General features: G+C 41.2%; 1 protein-coding gene across 1 annotated transcript; it reads left to right on the top strand.

Moving 5' to 3' along the window:
* Positions 1–3014: 3014 nt before the first annotated feature.
* Positions 3015–9034, top strand: LOC137772890 (zinc finger protein with KRAB and SCAN domains 8-like). Its single transcript, XM_068557046.1, has 4 exons — positions 3015–3116; positions 4366–4874; positions 5163–5292; positions 8147–9034. Exons 2-4 carry the CDS (start codon positions 4446–4448, stop codon positions 8908–8910), a joined length of 1323 nt encoding a protein of 440 aa, XP_068413147.1. The 5' UTR covers positions 3015–3116; positions 4366–4445; the 3' UTR covers positions 8911–9034.
* Positions 9035–16498: the final 7464 nt, after the last annotated feature.

Genomic DNA, 16498 nt, shown 5'->3' with positions numbered 1-16498 from the left:
GTAAACAAAATGAAAAGACAACCTACAGAATGGGAGAAAATATTTCCAAATGATGTGACAGACAGGGGCTTAATTTCCAAAATGTACAAACAGCTCATACAACTCAATAACAACAACAACAACAAAAACCCAATCGAAAAGTGGGCAGAAGACCTAAATTGACATTTCTCCAAAGAAGACACACAGGCCAACAGGCACATGAAAAAAATGTGCAACATCAAATAATTATTAGAGAAATTCAAATCAAAACTACAATGAGGTATCACCTTACTCTTGTCAGAATGACCATCATCAAAAAGTATACAAATAGGGACTTCCCTGGTGGTCCAGTGGGTAAGACTCCATGCTCCCAGTGCAGGGAGCCTGGGTTCGATCCTTGGTCTGGGAACTAGATTCCACATGCACACCACAACTAAGAATCCGCATGCCGCAAGTAAGACCTGGCGCAGCCTAAATAAATAAATAAATAAACAATAAAAAGGTAGATTGGTAATTTTAAAAAAGCGTACAAATAATAAATGCTGGAGATGGTGTGGAGGAAAAGGAACCCTCCTACACTGTTGGTGGGAATGTAAATTGGTACAGCCACTTTGGAAAACAGTATGAAAGTTCCTTAAAAAACTAAAAATAGAGTTACCATATGATCCTGCAATTCCACTCCTGCACCTGTATCTGGAGAAAACTATAATTCGAAAAGATACATGCACTCCAATGTTCATAGCAGCACTCTTTACAATAGCCAAGACATGGAAGCAACCTAAATGCACATTGACAGAGGAATGGATAAAGAAGATGTGGTATGTTTATACAGTGGAATATTACTCAGCCATAAAAAAGAGTGAAATAATGTCATTTGCTTCAACATGGTTGTACCTAGAGATTATCATACTAAGTGAAGTAAGACAGAGAAAGACAAATATCATACGATATTGCTTATATATGGAATCTAAAAAAAAAGACAGATACAAATGAACTTATTTACATAACAGAACTAGACTCACAGACATAGAAAACAAACTTATGGTTACTAAAGGGGAAGGAGGGGGAGGGATAAATTAGGAGGTTGGGATTAACACATACACACTACTATATATAAAATAGATAGCCAACAAGGACCTACTGTATAACAGGGAACTATACTCAATATTTTGTAATAACCTATAAGGGAAAAGAATCTGAAAAAGAACGTATAGGGACTTCCCTGGTGGTCCAGTGGTTAAGACTCAATGCTCCAATGCAGGGGGCCTGGGTTCAATCCCTGGTCAGGGAACTAGATCCTGCATGCCGCAACTAAAAGATCCTGCGTGCCGCAACTAAGATCCGGTGCAGCCAAATAAATAAATAAATAAAAATAAATATTAAGAAAAAGAAAAAAAGAACATATATATACATTCTTTTTTATGGATATGTGTATAACTGAATCACTGTGCTGTACACCTGAAACTAAACACAACATTGTAAATCAACTATCCTTTAATAAAATGAATTTTTTTTAAAGAAGGACTGTTATCTGAAATATACAAAGAACTCCTAAAGCTCAACAATAAGAAAACAAACAACTCAGTTTTTTAAATGGGCAAAAGATCTGCACAGACACCTCACCGGAGAAGATATACAGATGGCAAATAATCATATGAATAGATGCTCCACATCATATGTCATTAGGGAATTGCAAATTAAAACAAGGAGATACCACTACACACCTAGTAGAATAGCTAAATTGCTAAACAGTGACAACTCCAAATGCTGATGAAGATGTGGAGCAACAGGAACTCTCATACATTCTTTGTGGGAATGCAAAATGGTACAGCCACTTCAGAAAACAGTTTAGCAGTTTCTTACAAAAGTAAACATACTCTTACCATATGATTCAGCAGTTGCACTCCTTGGTATTTATCCAAATGAATTGAAAACTTATGTCCACACAAAACCTGCACAAGGATGTTCATAGCAGCTTTATTCATAATTGATAAAACTTGGAAACAAGAAAGATTTCCTTCAGTAAATGAGCGGATAAACTGTGGTACATCCAGACAATAGAATACTCAGCAATAAAAAGAAATGAACTATTATGCTATGAAAATCCATGGAGAAATGTTATATGCTTTTTGCCAAGTGAAGAGGCCAACTTGAAAAGGCTACAAACTCTCGTTCCAACTACATGACACTGTGGAACAGGCAAAACTATGGAGACAGTAAAAAGATCAGTGGTTGCTGGGGGTTATAGGGGTTGGAGTGTGGGAATGATGAATGGGTGGAGCACAGGGGATTTTTAGGGCGGTGAAACTGTTTAGTATGATGCTTGTAATGGTTGATGCATGTTATTATGTTTTCTAAAACCATAGAATGTATTACAGTTTATGTTAACCTTAATGTAAACTATGGACTTAAGCTAATAATACTTTATCAATATTGGCTCACTGATTGTAACCAAAGATACCGCACTAATGCAAGATGTTAATAATAGGGTTTTTATGTAGCCGGGGAGGGGGTTTGGAGGGGCCATGTGGGAAGTCTATACTTTCTGCTCCATTTTTTCTGTAAACCTAAAACTACTCTTTAAAAATAAAGTCTATTAGGTTGTTTAAAGCTATTTTTCAGTAAAAAGACATCGGTTGGGAGTAAAAAGGGAAGTGGGAGCCGATATCTGGTGTTCATATAGCAAAGAGCTCATATCCAGAATGTAAAAAGAACTTTCACTCATCAATAATAAATACACTACAAAAAGGGCTCTGAGCTAACTCCTGGAGTGTGGCAAGTCTCAGCAACCTTGTGGGTGATTTGAACTTTATCGACTGGCTCAGATTTCCTCAGGAGAAGGCAGGGGGAGAGAAAGAGGGGAATAAAAATCCAAACGCCAGAATGAAGCGCTCTTCCCGCCCTGGCCGAACCTGGCAAAGGCAGTTAAAGCCGGCGGAGCAGTAAGGTTGATCATAGAGAGGACCGCGCCTCCAGATTCCTAGGCGGGCACCGGAAGTGGCCTCGTGGCCCTGGGCGCCTTTTGCTCGGCCGTTTTGGGTTCCTGGTTGGCCCGGCGGGATGGTGGCTTCAGATTTTGCCTTAACTACCTGCCGGGGCTAGTCTCCAGGGAGCGCCAGTCATCCCCAGAGCTGCGGGTGAGCGGTCGGGCTTCTCCCCAGCCAAGCTGCAGAACGCCCCATCTCTTGTCCCACGGGCCAGAGGTGGGACGGGGAGGGGGTCTTTGCGGCTTGCGTGTCCTGTTCTCCCCCCAGCACGTGCACACAATGTTTGGTAACGAGCTCAGTGACGATTTGGATTTGTCGCTGTTATTTTGACTTTATAATATAGCATAAACCACTCAGATTTTGCTTAATTCTCGTTCTTTCATACACGATGGAGGCGGGGCGGGGGCGGGTGGTGCGGTGGGAGAGGGAAATGTCTCAACTGAGGGTTAGGTGCTTAATCCTTTATTCCCTGAACGAACACTATAACTAGTTTATGGAGCTGTAGTGTATTACTCCTCTGTATATGTAGTTTTTTTGTTTTTGTTTTTTTTTTATTTATTTTTGGCTGAGTTGGGTCTTCGTTGCGGTGTGCGGGCTTCTCATCTTGGTGGCTTCTCTTGTGGAGCACGGGCTCTAGGCGTGCGGGCTTCAGTAGCTGTGGCTCATGGGCTCTAGAGCGCAGCCTCAGTAGTTGTGACGCACGGGCTTAGTTGCTCCGCGGCATGTGGGATCTTCCCGGACCAGGGCTCGAACCCGTGTCCCCTGCCTTGGCAGGCGGATTCTTAACCGCTGCGCCACCAGGGAAGCCCTGTATAAGTAGTTTGATTCCTTTAAAGGTCATAAAAGTTTTACTGGAAAAATAACTATGAGTCGGCTCATATGTATATTGTCATAGTAAGTTTACTAAAGTGTGGCAAGATCCATCTTCCCTTACCTTGCTAAGGATCAGGAAGCCTCCTTTTCCCTCTACAGGAGTGTCCCAAGACCCATCCTGCCCTGCTGAAGCAGTTCTATGAAGGGGTGGTAGATTATGAGTATACATGAAAGAAAGCCTTGGCAAATGAGCTATGGTGGTCCCCAGCCTTGGCTCATGTGCTTTTTTTCTTCCTGTAATGCAGTTCTTATAAACTAAAAAGTCTTTAAATTCTGAGAATGTGGCCTTATTTCCTACAATAGAAGTTCTAGTACTAATATTTATGTAGCACTTTTCTGTATATCAGCAGCCAGGTGCCCTTTCTCAGTAATTCTGATCTATTTTCACGGATCTCAGGAATATTATCCTACTAATGTTCCGCTACTCAGGAACATCACCTTGGCAGTGAGTCTTCATTACTAATAACATAGGTTCTTGACTGCTCTAGTTATTCTGCTGTTTTAATAGTGTGTTCTCCTCCCGCAGGAGTGCTCTGATCCTAAGGTTCTTCCTGATTCCTGGTATGTAAGACAAGTGAATCCTATCCTGAGCCATTGCACTCTAAGATGTCCACCAAGTTGAGAGAACACGCAGCCTTGACTCCTGTGGTGCACACTCGAGAGGAGCAGGAGGGACTGAGAATCGTGAAGGTAGAGGAAGAGGAGAACCATGCTTGGGAGCAGAAGCCTCGCCAACTAGGGAATGTGCACCCTTATCAGGAACTTTTCCGCCAGTGCTTCAGGCAGTTCCGTTACCAGGCGGCCCCTGGACCTCGAGAGGCTCTGAGCCAGCTCCGGGAGCTCTGCCAAAAGTGGCTGCGGCCTGAGATGCACAGCAAGGAGCAGATCCTGGAGCTGCTGGTGCTGGAGCAGTTCCTGACCATCCTGCCCAAGGAGTTGCAGGCCAGGGTATGGGCGTATCATCCAAGGAGTGGAGAGGAAGTGGTGACTGTGCTGGAAAATCTGGAGACAGAACTTGGAGACAAAGGACAACAGGTGGGAAAAGGGTTATCTATTGTTCATTTATGAGAACCCCAGGGGTCTACCAGCAAAGAGAGTGGGCATGGGTAAGCAAGAGGTTTTTATGACCATTATTTTCTGGGCTGACGCATTATCCTGTTTTCCCTTTAAAGCTCTGCTGCTTTTGTGAACTGATTAAGACACTGGTTTCTTCATCATTCTGCTTTCTGTACCCATAGGAAATTTTATGTTTAATCAAACTTTGAGGTTTAGTTAGCTATTGCTGATCCTCTCATGAACCCAACTCTTCTTGTATGTCCTTAGGTCCAAGCCAGTGCACGTCACAAACAAGAAGTGCTGTGGAAGGAAGTAGGACCTGTAAGCCTTACAAATCAGTCACTTAACATCCAGCTGAAGTGTGATCCTTGGGAGCATTTTCCTCTGCAAGAGAATGGTAAGCTTTAAAATGTGAATCTTTTGTGATCTTTTGGAAGCACTGAGTATAGCGTCTGCTAGGAAGCAGTATTTCTTGTGAAAAAAGTGGTATCTAGAATAGCAGAATAAGTTTAACACCAAAAGGTTATTTACCAAGTGAGCATATCTAGAGTTAATTTAATTTTGCATTGGGATATGTGGTATTTTTTAATTGGGTTATGATAGTGGTTTACAATTCTAACTGAATCCAAATCATTATGGAACCGTTTTAACAACACAGATACCCAGATCTACCATAGATTTACTACAGTGGGCCCTAGTACTATATGTTTTAATTAGCTACTATAGAACAATAGTGGTAGCTTATATTTTAAAAATTCAAGTAGTATAGAAAAATACAAAATGAAAATAAAAGTTCCATTCCAAAGAGTTAACCACTGTTAACATTCTCTAGTATATACTTCTAAAATTTTTCTTGTATATTCAAGCCTCTCCCCACTTTTTAGGGAAATTGGTATCATGATGTATTGACTATATTTTTAAATTTTTTTATATTCTTGATGCTCTGGCATTTGGGGCCTTGATCCTGGACAGACTGTCCTTCCCAGGGCTAGCTAATTCCTAGAGACAGCAAAGGACTCCCCTGCAAGTGGGCCTTTCATATACAATCCAACCAATCTGGAGCCCAGTCCCCCAACCATCTCCTTTATCAAACCTTCACACACGAAGCCAATATTCCCCCTGCCCTAAATCACCCCAGGGTCAGATACCAGAGAACTAGGGACCATTCTATAGCCCAGAGTGTGCCAAAATTATTCAAATTATCCATCCTAAGCTTACTCAGCATACCTACCCTGCCTTATCCATTCCCTCCTGGGGAAACTCCAATAAAGGCTCTAGGCCATGCTCTCCCCTCTTCCCCTTCTGCCTCCTGATCGATCGTGGTGCTTTCCCATGCACCCCTGCATGGCAGACTACATCTTCTGTTCCTTGGGATCTACGAGTGTAAAAAATTTCTTTCTTTGTATAGTCCTTTCCATGTCTGCGTGTCTTACCATACCCGCTTAAAACAAATCCTGGATACATTTTAACATACATATTATACACACCACTTTGCATTTTGCTTTTTTTTTTTTACCTAATGAGAATATTCAGGACATTATTCATTCATGTACCAAATATTTATTGAACGTCAACTATGTGTCCAGCAATAGTCTAAGCATTGGGGATATAGAGGTGAACAAGAAGGCCAACGTCTCTGCCCTCATGCAACTTACATTCTAGTTAAATCAGTGGGTACCAAAATCTCAGTTCCTTCATTCAGTTGCAGTCGATGTTTGTGGCCTAGAGAAAACATGCAGAAATAATGTTATTCTTATCAGTAGAGTTATTTTATTCTTTTTGATGTTTAGTTTTCTGTTGCATGCATGTATAATAGTTAATTTAATAGTCTTCTACTGATGTGCATTTAGGCGGTTTCCAGTATTTTCGTTATTTTATTTATTTATTTATTTATTTGGTCACACCATGTGGCTTCTGGGATCTTAGTTCCCCTACCAGGGATTGAACCTGCACCCTCAGCAGTGAAAGCATGGAGTCCTAACCACTGGACCGCCAGGGAATTCCCTCTTTTTGTTATTTTAAACACTGCATCAGTGGATGTCTTTATGTAAAAGTCTTTTGGCTCTTGTGTGAAAATATTGGAGGAAAAAAATTCCTTTAAATGCAGTGAGAGATTGATAGCCACTGGATTAAAGTAGAAAACTTATTATGTAGGCAACAAAGTTATAGTTATTACCTCTAGGGAAAGCAAAAGGACACAGGGTGATGGAGAAAGATGAATTGGGATTTGGACTTCTTACTTTTATACCTTTTGTACTGTTGAAATTTTTACCATGAGTATCTATTCTTTTTATAGTAAAAATAAAGAGTGCGGTCTTTGAATTCAGATAAACCTGAGTTTCAGGCCAAGCTTTATCACTTAATAGTCATGTGATCACAGACCAATTATTTAATTTCTGTGTTTCAGTTGCTATATCTATTACCCAGCTCATTGTGTTGCTGTGAGCATCACCAAATATTGGGTGATCACTTGGTGTTTTAGCTATCCCATTTCCATGTAACAAACCACTCCAAAACTTAGTGGCTAAAAGGCACAACCATTATGTTATCTCTCACAGTTCTCTGGATTGACTAGGATAAACAGGATGGTTCTTCTACTGTACATGATATCAATTTAAGCTGTAGTTATCGGGGGGCTTGCCTGGACTGTGATGCTCGAGATACTTCACTCACTTCTCATACTTTAGCAGGAGATGGCTAGAAAACTGGGCTTAGCAAGATTCTGAGATGGATGGGCCTCAGGTTATCTCATTCTCTCACTCTTCATGTATCTCTTTAGCGGGGTAACTGGACTTCTTACATGGTAACTCAGGGATCTCAAAAGCATCTTTTAAAGTCTTAATCCTTGAACTGACGTATCATCACTTTCACCATATTCTGTTGGATAAAGCAATTCACAGGCCAGCCTAGATCCTGTGTGGGAGGGGGGTGGACTACACAAGGGATGAATGCTAGAAGGTATGTTCATTGGGGACCCTTTGAAGACTCTTGGGAAATTTACATTTCTTTCCTACATTCTGAGTTTTTAGATCTGGGCTGGGGCCCAAAAGTGTTTTATTTATTTATTTTTATTCTCTATGACTCATAGGTGCAGTGAGTATCAAAAACCATTAGGATGATAGTTCTTGCTTATTTAGCACAATCCTTGATATTAGTAAGCATTCATAATGTTATCAATTACTATTATTAATCTTACTTCCAAACATTTATGTGGGACATGTGGCACTTAAATAATCGACTTGCTGTTTCAGCAGGAGCTGAGACCAGGAATATGACTGGTGAATTTGCTCCAAAGCAGATTTCTGCAGAAAGGAATTCATTGGTTGCTTTCCAGGATGCAAAGTGTGGAGAAACTTTTCAATATAGGGGTAAATCAGAACAGCAAAAGGTCAACCCCATGAGAGTAAAACGACACAAATGTAAGGAGTGTGGAAAGGCCTTTGCTCAGAGCTCAGGGCTTGTTCGACATTGGAGAATTCACACTGGAGAGAAACCTTATAAATGCAATCAATGTGGAAAAGCCGTCAGTTATAAATCAGCCCTTCTTTCACACCAGGAAATTCATAATAAAATAAAACGCTATCAGTGTAATGAATGTGGGAAAGCCTTCAGTCAAAACACAGGCCTGGTTCTTCATCAGAGGATCCATACTGGGAAAAGACCTTATGGATGTAAAGAGTGTGGTAAATCCTTTAGTCAAAGTTCACACCTTATTGGACATCTGAGGATCCATACTGGAGAGAAACCCTTCAAATGTAATGAGTGCGAGAGGGCCTTCACTCAGAGGTCAGGACTCATGGAACATCAGAGAAGTCACACTGGAGAGAAACCGTATATGTGTAAGGAATGTGGGAAAGCTTTCCGAGGGAGCACCAGCCTTACTCAGCACCTGAGGATCCACACTGGGGAGAAGCCCTATCAGTGTGAGGAATGTGGACGAGCCTTCATTCAGAGGTCAAGCCTTGTTCGTCATCAGAGGATCCACAGAGGGCAGAAGTCTGTTTCTGTATCCTAATTGTAAGGAGGCCTTTAATCATAAATCAGGCCTTACTGAACACTTTAGAAAGCTATGCTGAATACAGACCCAATCACTGTGTAATAAATTCAAGAAATTAGGGATGTGGTGTCTCCATTGTTATTCTAAGTAGTCAAACTAGAAGAGATTCTGATATCACCCAACAGATTGAAAGAAGCTGGTAGCTTGTCACTGGAGCAGACCATTCACATTTTGGCCTGAGTCTGTTGTGGATGCTGCTATTTCTTTCTCCCATTCTTTTGGTCCTTCTCCTTTGTGGTCCTTCAGCACTTTGCTCCTTGAAGTCACTACCATCACATACCCTGAATAACCTTATGATACAGTGGCTCTCAGATTTTGAACAGAAGACCACTGAGACTGTTAGTGTGCATACTATGCAAAGGAGAACTTAGCAGGATGAACAGGGAAAGTGATGCTGTTGTTAACGTTATATAAATGAGGGGTAAGCTAGGTAAGTTACACTTAAAAGTGACTACTCAACGACACAGCTTGCTGTTTTCTTTGCCTTCTCTTCACCCTGTTGGTGAGGGAGGAAGTCCTACCCTAGGATTTGGAAGATGGCCAAACACATGACACCCAACAGTGGACAGATGGGATTGACAGCAGTTAATTAGCTGCTTATACTCATAGCCTAGGGGAGGAGGGCCACTTGGGAGCAGAGTGAACAAATAGGAGCTTTGGGATACAGGCTTTGTAGGAATAAGATGAGGTGATGTCTGGTTTCCTTGGGAGGATGTGATTGACTTGTTTGAATAAGTTCATGGGCAGGCAAGGAGGTGAAACCCAGTAGGTTGAGGAGTGTAGCTAGTCCAGCTGACGGGGAACGAGCCAAGTGCAGTCACTTCCTGCTGGGTGGGAGGCATATATAGCAAGAGCAGAGGAACCGATGGTTAGGCTTTTGGGTCCCTGTGAGGCTCAAAGATGTCAAGGCAGCACAGGAAGTTTTAGGCCTTGCTGCTCACTTTGTCAACTTAGAAAAAAGACATAGTTTTTAGGAAAGAGTTATAATGTATATCTGTGCCCTCAAGAGTGCTGTTTATTCATATGTACTCTTTTTTTTTTTTTCTTTTTCTTTTTGAATCTCAGTGATACACATTCCTCCTCCAGTTTATCTCTAGGAAAAAATCCCAGAAATACCTTTGACCATCCAGCATGCCAGTTGGACTTGATCCCATATTGGTGGTGGGATTGAAGAGACATCAGGTAGCAGAGTCTATAATGCTTCTACATCTTTCTGACTTTCTTATGCTAAAAACCAGTAGAGATCTCAAGCTCAGCTCCCTCACTGTCCACTGTTATCGTCTGGATACCTATGTCCTCATTATGCTTTAGTTTATCTTTTCAACCTTTGGAATAGACAGTCTGAAAAGCATTGATGTTGTCTTCTACTTTGACTTTGAATGAAATATACTTTTCACTATTAGGACGACTTGAGAAACTAGAAAGTTTATAAGGTAGAAAGTGTATAAAAGTGTGGTATTTCACTATGTTCATATTTTTATAGGGACGGTATAAATAAATACCAACCAAGAAAACTCTGGAGGTGCTAATTGTTCATCCTTAGTGCCATCACTTACTTTGTTTTGCCTTGTTTCAAGGCTCAGGTAGAAAATACCTGAGAGGTTGACATCTACAGGTCAGAGGGAAATACCTATGACAAAAATAAAAGAGAAGTGGATAGAACATTAAATCTCCCTGAAGTGAGACACCCTGAAATTTAAAATGCAGACTTGCACAGAATACTTGCACATTTGAGGAATTTTCAACCAAGTGGATGAATTCTCCTGTGAAATGTGCTGATGAACTGAGCTTTTCTGGCAGTGGGAACTATGCCAGAGATGAAAACTGGCATCCTAAGGATCAGATACATTTGGCAGACATTTGTGTAGCTCATTCATTGTTTTTAGGAATTGAATTAGCTGTCAGCTTAAAAAATTTAGAAATTTTATGTAGAAATGGGATTTCCATATTATTTTGAAAAAAAATAAGATCTGGCATCACTGGGCCAGACCTCTTACCGTCCAGTTCTTTCCATGCCCCACCCTCCAGCTTCATTATGTGTCTGAGCCCTGGAGACATTTGAATTTGCTTATCTGGAGAATGACTACTTCAGAGGAGAGTTTTATTTCATAGCAGAGTAAACTAAATAGAAACAAGGTGAAGTCATCCTTGACTTTCTGATAGGTTGTTTGCAAAAAATGGAAAACCATAAATTGAGAAATTTGAAAAGTAGGATACAGGTTTCCCCTGCTACCTGAAAGTGAAGCATTCCTATGAAACTTCTTGTAAGCCGAAATGGCGTAAAGCAAAGAGGCAGTTACCTTAGGACACATTTTGCTAACGAATGCACAAAATCGAGATAAAGCACAGATGCTCACAGACACAGTTCAAAGCTATAGTGGCTTAATGTTGAGATGCTGAGTGTAGTTCCCAGGGAAGGAGCTTGGTGGTGCCACTCTTGCTGCTTGATTTGCGCGATACCTCTCTAGAAGGCTGGCTGCAAAACAAATGTTGAACGCTATTTTCGCTTTTCACCTTTTTTGGCAAACAAAATCCTCTTCGGCTTTCTTTCAGTTAGTGAAAACAGGTACTAATGTAGGTCTTTATTTGTAAAGGCGAAGAGGCGTAAAGCAAATTTTCAAAAAGCGGGATACTTGTATTTCTTGATTTAGTTTAAATAAAAATAATGAAAACATACATAAGTGTCAATAATGTGACCTTTGTGGACTTGCTAACCTTAGAGTTAGGGATGTGTTTACAAAAGTAAATATAACAGGTCTCTCCACAGTGACTTAGCTAGTATACATTTCTGAAGATATGTGTTTAAAGAACGGTTATTGCCTACATATGTGTCATGCATTTTAAGGGTATTTAAAAAGGTAAATAAAACACAGTTTCAATGGTGAATTTACAATTCAAGAAAGAAAATTTACAATACAAAACAAGGATAAATGAACACAAATCAAAAACAATTCTGCCTGGGAGAATTGGGAAAGTATATAAAGAAGGTGGGCATTTGTGGGACTTTACGGATGAATAGGATTTTGGTTATTAGTCGAGATTCTAAGAGAAACAGAGTATATATTATTCTTTTTTTTAAAAAAAAGGAATTGGCTCAGATGATTGGGGGCTACTAAGTCCAAAATATGCAGGGCAGTCTGGCAGGTGAACTCAGGCAGGATTTCTGTGTTACAGTTTTAAGGCAAAATTCCCACTTGGGGATATCTCAGTTTTGTCTCAAGGGCTTCAGCTGATTGGATGAAGCCCACCCATTATGGAGGGTAATATCCTTTGCTTCAAGTCAACAGATTGAAGATGTTTATTCCATCTACAAAATACTTTCACAGCAACATCTACACTAGTGCTAAAACAACTGGGCACCGTAGGCAAGCCAGGTTTTCATATAAAATTTAACCATCACAGATATATAGAAAAAGGCAGAAGAAGCTGTTAACACCACACGTGTCACTGATATTGCACAGGGGTGTTATGTGCAATTCCTTTTAAAGGGTGCTGTGTAGAGTAGTAGGTTATATCAAGACTTGTTTCTCTGGGCTGTTTACATCAAAATTGTGTCTTATTTGCTTAAGTATGCCTCCCATGTTAGAGTCCATTTTGAAGAAATTCAAAGCACTTCGGAGGTAACAGTATACAGGAACAAACCCAAGAATGGCATCAGGGAAATCTCACCCTGACTCGCCCATTGCCCCTTAGAAAGCATAAAACTTGGTTGGTGAGCTAAACAGGTTGGAAAAACTTCCCTGAGTTCATTTCGTTATCCATCCACACATTTTATAATAAATCTGACCTGTCGATATAATTGACTTTGGTCCTTGGAACAGAGAAAGTGAGTGACTTGTTTAAAGTGACCTAGTGCAAGGCTTTAAAATTTCTTGACTCCAAGTCTGGCGTCCTTTATGCTACTGTTTAACGACGTACATTTTCTGGGTGCAGTGGTCGACTCACAAACACCGAGAGGGCGCCAGGCTGCTCTCTAGAAGAGTCTGGGTCTGCAGAAGCTGTGAAGGAGGGAGAGCTCTGGAAGGCGGCCTGGAGAGGCCGGCTGCAGGGCGGCCCGGGTGAGGAGGGAGCGCCTGGTAACCACCAGCGGGGCGCCGGCGAGATCATAGAGATGCTCAGGCCTTCCAAGTTCCTGTACAAACCCCGGAAGTAGAGTCTCCGGGACCGAGATCCTAGGTGACTTGCCCAGCTGTATACTTGTGTGCGCGTGTCGGGTCGCACTCCAGCGCTTCTCCCTCTTCTCTTTAGAGCAGAGCCGGCCTCGGGGTGAAGAACCGGGGTTCCTGAGTGGGTTGTAAAGAGAGGGCAGACGCTAGAGTCGAGTTTGGCGGGCGTGGACGCGACGCCCCGCTCTCCGTGCGCAGCCGCGGCTGCCAGGTGTGCCCTAACCCCTATGAGACCCCCATAGCGCATGCGGAGTGTGACTTGGTAGGCGCAGGGGAAGCGGGGTGGGCTGGATATCCCTGACGTTTGCTGCCATGCAAAGACATACCTGTCTCCGCAGCCTTGGCAACAGTTTGTCCCTAAAGTGTTAGGCTTGGTTTGTCACTATTTTATAAAGTTAACAAGCTTATGTAAATTCTTGGCCGCCCAGGTAATTTTGTTCTGTTTACAATACGTTCTTATCCCCCAGAGCCCAGGAGAGCCTTCACCTTGACTCTGTACCCTAAGTCAAGTGAACTCTGTCTTGAGCCATCATAGCCCAAGATATCAAAAGTTTGGTGTAACCCTGACTTCTGTAGTTCACGTTACTAGGAGCAGAAGGGTTTGCACGTAGTGGAAGTGGAAAAGAAGCACATGCTTGGGAGAGGCCTAGATTGCCTGGGAAGATGCATCCTCACCAGAAGTTCTGCCCCTAGCGTTTCAGGCAGTTCTGCTACTAGGAGGTCCTTGGACCTCACAAAGTTTGAACTTCTGAAGCCAGAGATGCACACCAAGGAGCAGATCCTGGAACTGCTGGTGATGGAGTAGTTCCTGACCCTATTGGAAAAGGAGAGCTTTGTACTTAGATACAGGAGAATCATCCAGCTAAGAGGCAGTAGTTGTGCAGGAGAGTCTGAAGACACAGCTTGGATATGCAGGCCAGCAAGTGGGAAAGGGGTAATCCAATATTACGTTATAAAAATGCTGAATCCTGGGCTTCCAAGTATAGGGAGGGATAGAAGCAAATCAAGATTTTATGTCCTTTCTTTACTGGGGCTAAAGCAGTGTCTTTCTGTTTTTCTTCTTCAAAGATCTGCTGCTCATTGCTGTTGAGACTGTGATATTTGTCTGTCTCCTAACTCCATGGGAAATTTTCTTTTTAACTGAATGCTGAGGTTTTAGCTATTAGCAATGATTTCACAAACCAATTGGGCCTGTTTGTAAAGGAGCAGTAAGTGTAGTGGTCAGACTGCAAGAATTTATATCTAGAGTGTACCGCTTACTAGCTCTGTGATCTTAGGCAAGTTATTTAATCTCATCAGAATCCTTTACATGTACAATGAGAAAATTTTTTTTATCCTTAGGTTCAAGCCCATGCACAAAAGCAGAAAGTACTCTGGAAGGAGGCAAGATCTTTAACCAGAGAAGTCATTGAATATCTAGCTCAAGAATAACCCTTGGGAGCCCACCCCTCTATAGCAAAGTGGTGAGTATAAAAAAGAGCCTTCTGTGAAGAAGTAGTTTCTCCATTGGCAATATGACATGCCTGTCTTTATGCTTTTCATAAGGACAGCCACGTCTGATCTGAGTAGGAATAAGGCAGAAAATTCATCATACATGTAATGATGCTTTGCCATCAGTTACACAGAATCGAGAACTTAGCTTTGGGGAGAACTTCTCAGCTACCATCTTAATTGGGGCTTGGCTTTTGGATGTTCCTGCTCTTTACACTGTTTATTTATTTTTATATTTATTTTTATTATATTACTCCTTGAGTGACCTTTATACCACCATTTAATTTTTGGTCAAAGAAGCAAAGATGCAAGGACAGTGCTTTCCATTTAACCTCCTATTTTCTATTAACTTTTGCAAAAATAACCTGTCAGGGTTAATGAGAAAAGGTATGCTGCTTTTACAAAAACTCAAATCAGAGAAAGCATTTGAAAGATGAGGGGTATGCATATCATGAAACCATGTGAAAAAGATACACATTTCCCTCAGATTAATGTATGATACAATCTGAAAGGCACCTGTTTCCCTCAGAGTAACTTATTTATGGTCTACGGAACTTTAGTTTGCCATGCACAGTTTCTTGCTTGGGGAGACTTAATGAATACTCAGTTTCCTCTGAGGAATTAAGTGAATTGCACTAATAGTATCTCCTGTGACAAATGGAAACCAAATTCTACCTGACCTTATTCCCATAGAAGCACTATGTTAAGTCAAAATGATGTAAAACACAAGCATTTAGGACCTGTAGTGTTTTTCTACTTGGTATATTAAATTTGTTATGTTTTAAGTTCCTATCAAAATATAAATATGGCCGTATATCCTATTATTAATTTCATCTGTATGAAACATTCAAGTATATTCCCTAGTCTTCTTTTTTTTTTTTTTTTTTTTTGGCTGTGCCAGGTCTTAGTTGTAGCATGCGGGATCTTTAGTTGTGGCATGCAAACTCTTAGTCACAGCGTGTGGGATCTAGTTCCCTGACCAGAGATCGAACCCGAGTCCCCTGCATTGGGAGCACGGAGTCTTAGCCACTGGACCACCAGGGAAGTCCCTATTCTCTAGTCTTTTTCCCAGTATATTTAAGGCACAAAAAGTACACTCCAAGTTAAAGTACAAAATAAATCCAATCCTCTTTAGGCTGTCCTTCCAGAAGGAAAGATGGAAAACTTCATGATTGGGATATGGTGGGATATGTCTACTACTTATTGGTGGACAAGAAACAACTGAGTTTGAGGGACCTCCCAGCTCTTAGTGTAGGAAAGTAGGAGTGGGGATCCTTGGTGTCTCTGCGCCAGATGTGTCTTTAGCCCATAGACAGGGCCTAGAGTAGTGCAGCTAAAGGAATGGTACTCACTGGCCAAAAATGTCTCTTGGATTATTTTCTCAGGTCACATTGGGACCTGATATTTAAAAAGACATTTGGGACATTTGATATTTAAAAAGAAAGGAAATAAGATCAGATACATGAAAGCCAGAGATGGGGAAAGTGATATAAGTCTTCTGCATACTGGCCTCTTCTCCCGGGTTGATTGACATACTGAATAGTTGTATCAGTCATTCAGCCAGCTAATCCCCTGATGTGTGGACTTCCGTGGTTGTGAGAATTCAATAGAGATTAAAATTACAAGAGATTTTAGTCTAATGACAGGGGAAAATATGAGGAAAATACAATGTCCCTGCTTTATGTGATATATTCAGTGGGTGTAGCTGTATCAAATAGTGAGAAGATGTAAGTTGAGGAAATTAATAATTTGATTCTTTAGTCTAATATTATAATACTAAAGAAAAGCAATAAAGCATACCATAAATATCAACCTGAGCTTTTTGGACCTTCCTCATCCATAGAACCAAGAGCCTCCATATATCTAATTATAGCAGCCCCTCAGTTAAC

The sequence above is a fragment of the Eschrichtius robustus genome, chromosome 12, assembly GCF_028021215.1.
Source record: "Eschrichtius robustus isolate mEscRob2 chromosome 12, mEscRob2.pri, whole genome shotgun sequence".
Classification (NCBI taxonomy): Eukaryota; Metazoa; Chordata; class Mammalia; order Artiodactyla; family Eschrichtiidae; genus Eschrichtius; species Eschrichtius robustus.
This window is presented reverse-complemented; position numbering and strand designations above follow the sequence as displayed.

What these genes read in the sequence shown, in the direction of transcription:
- LOC137772890 (XM_068557046.1), top strand. Translation starts at nt 4,446, where the DNA reads ATGTCCACCAAGTTGAGAGAACACGCAGCCTTGACTCCTGTGGTGCAC. An exon ending in TTGGAGACAAAGGACAACAG is followed by an intron (nt 4,875 to 5,162) that starts GTGGGAAAAGGG and finishes GTATGTCCTTAG; the next exon opens with GTCCAAGCCAGTGCACGTCA. An exon ending in TTTTCCTCTGCAAGAGAATG is followed by an intron (nt 5,293 to 8,146) that starts GTAAGCTTTAAA and finishes TTGCTGTTTCAG; the next exon opens with CAGGAGCTGAGACCAGGAAT.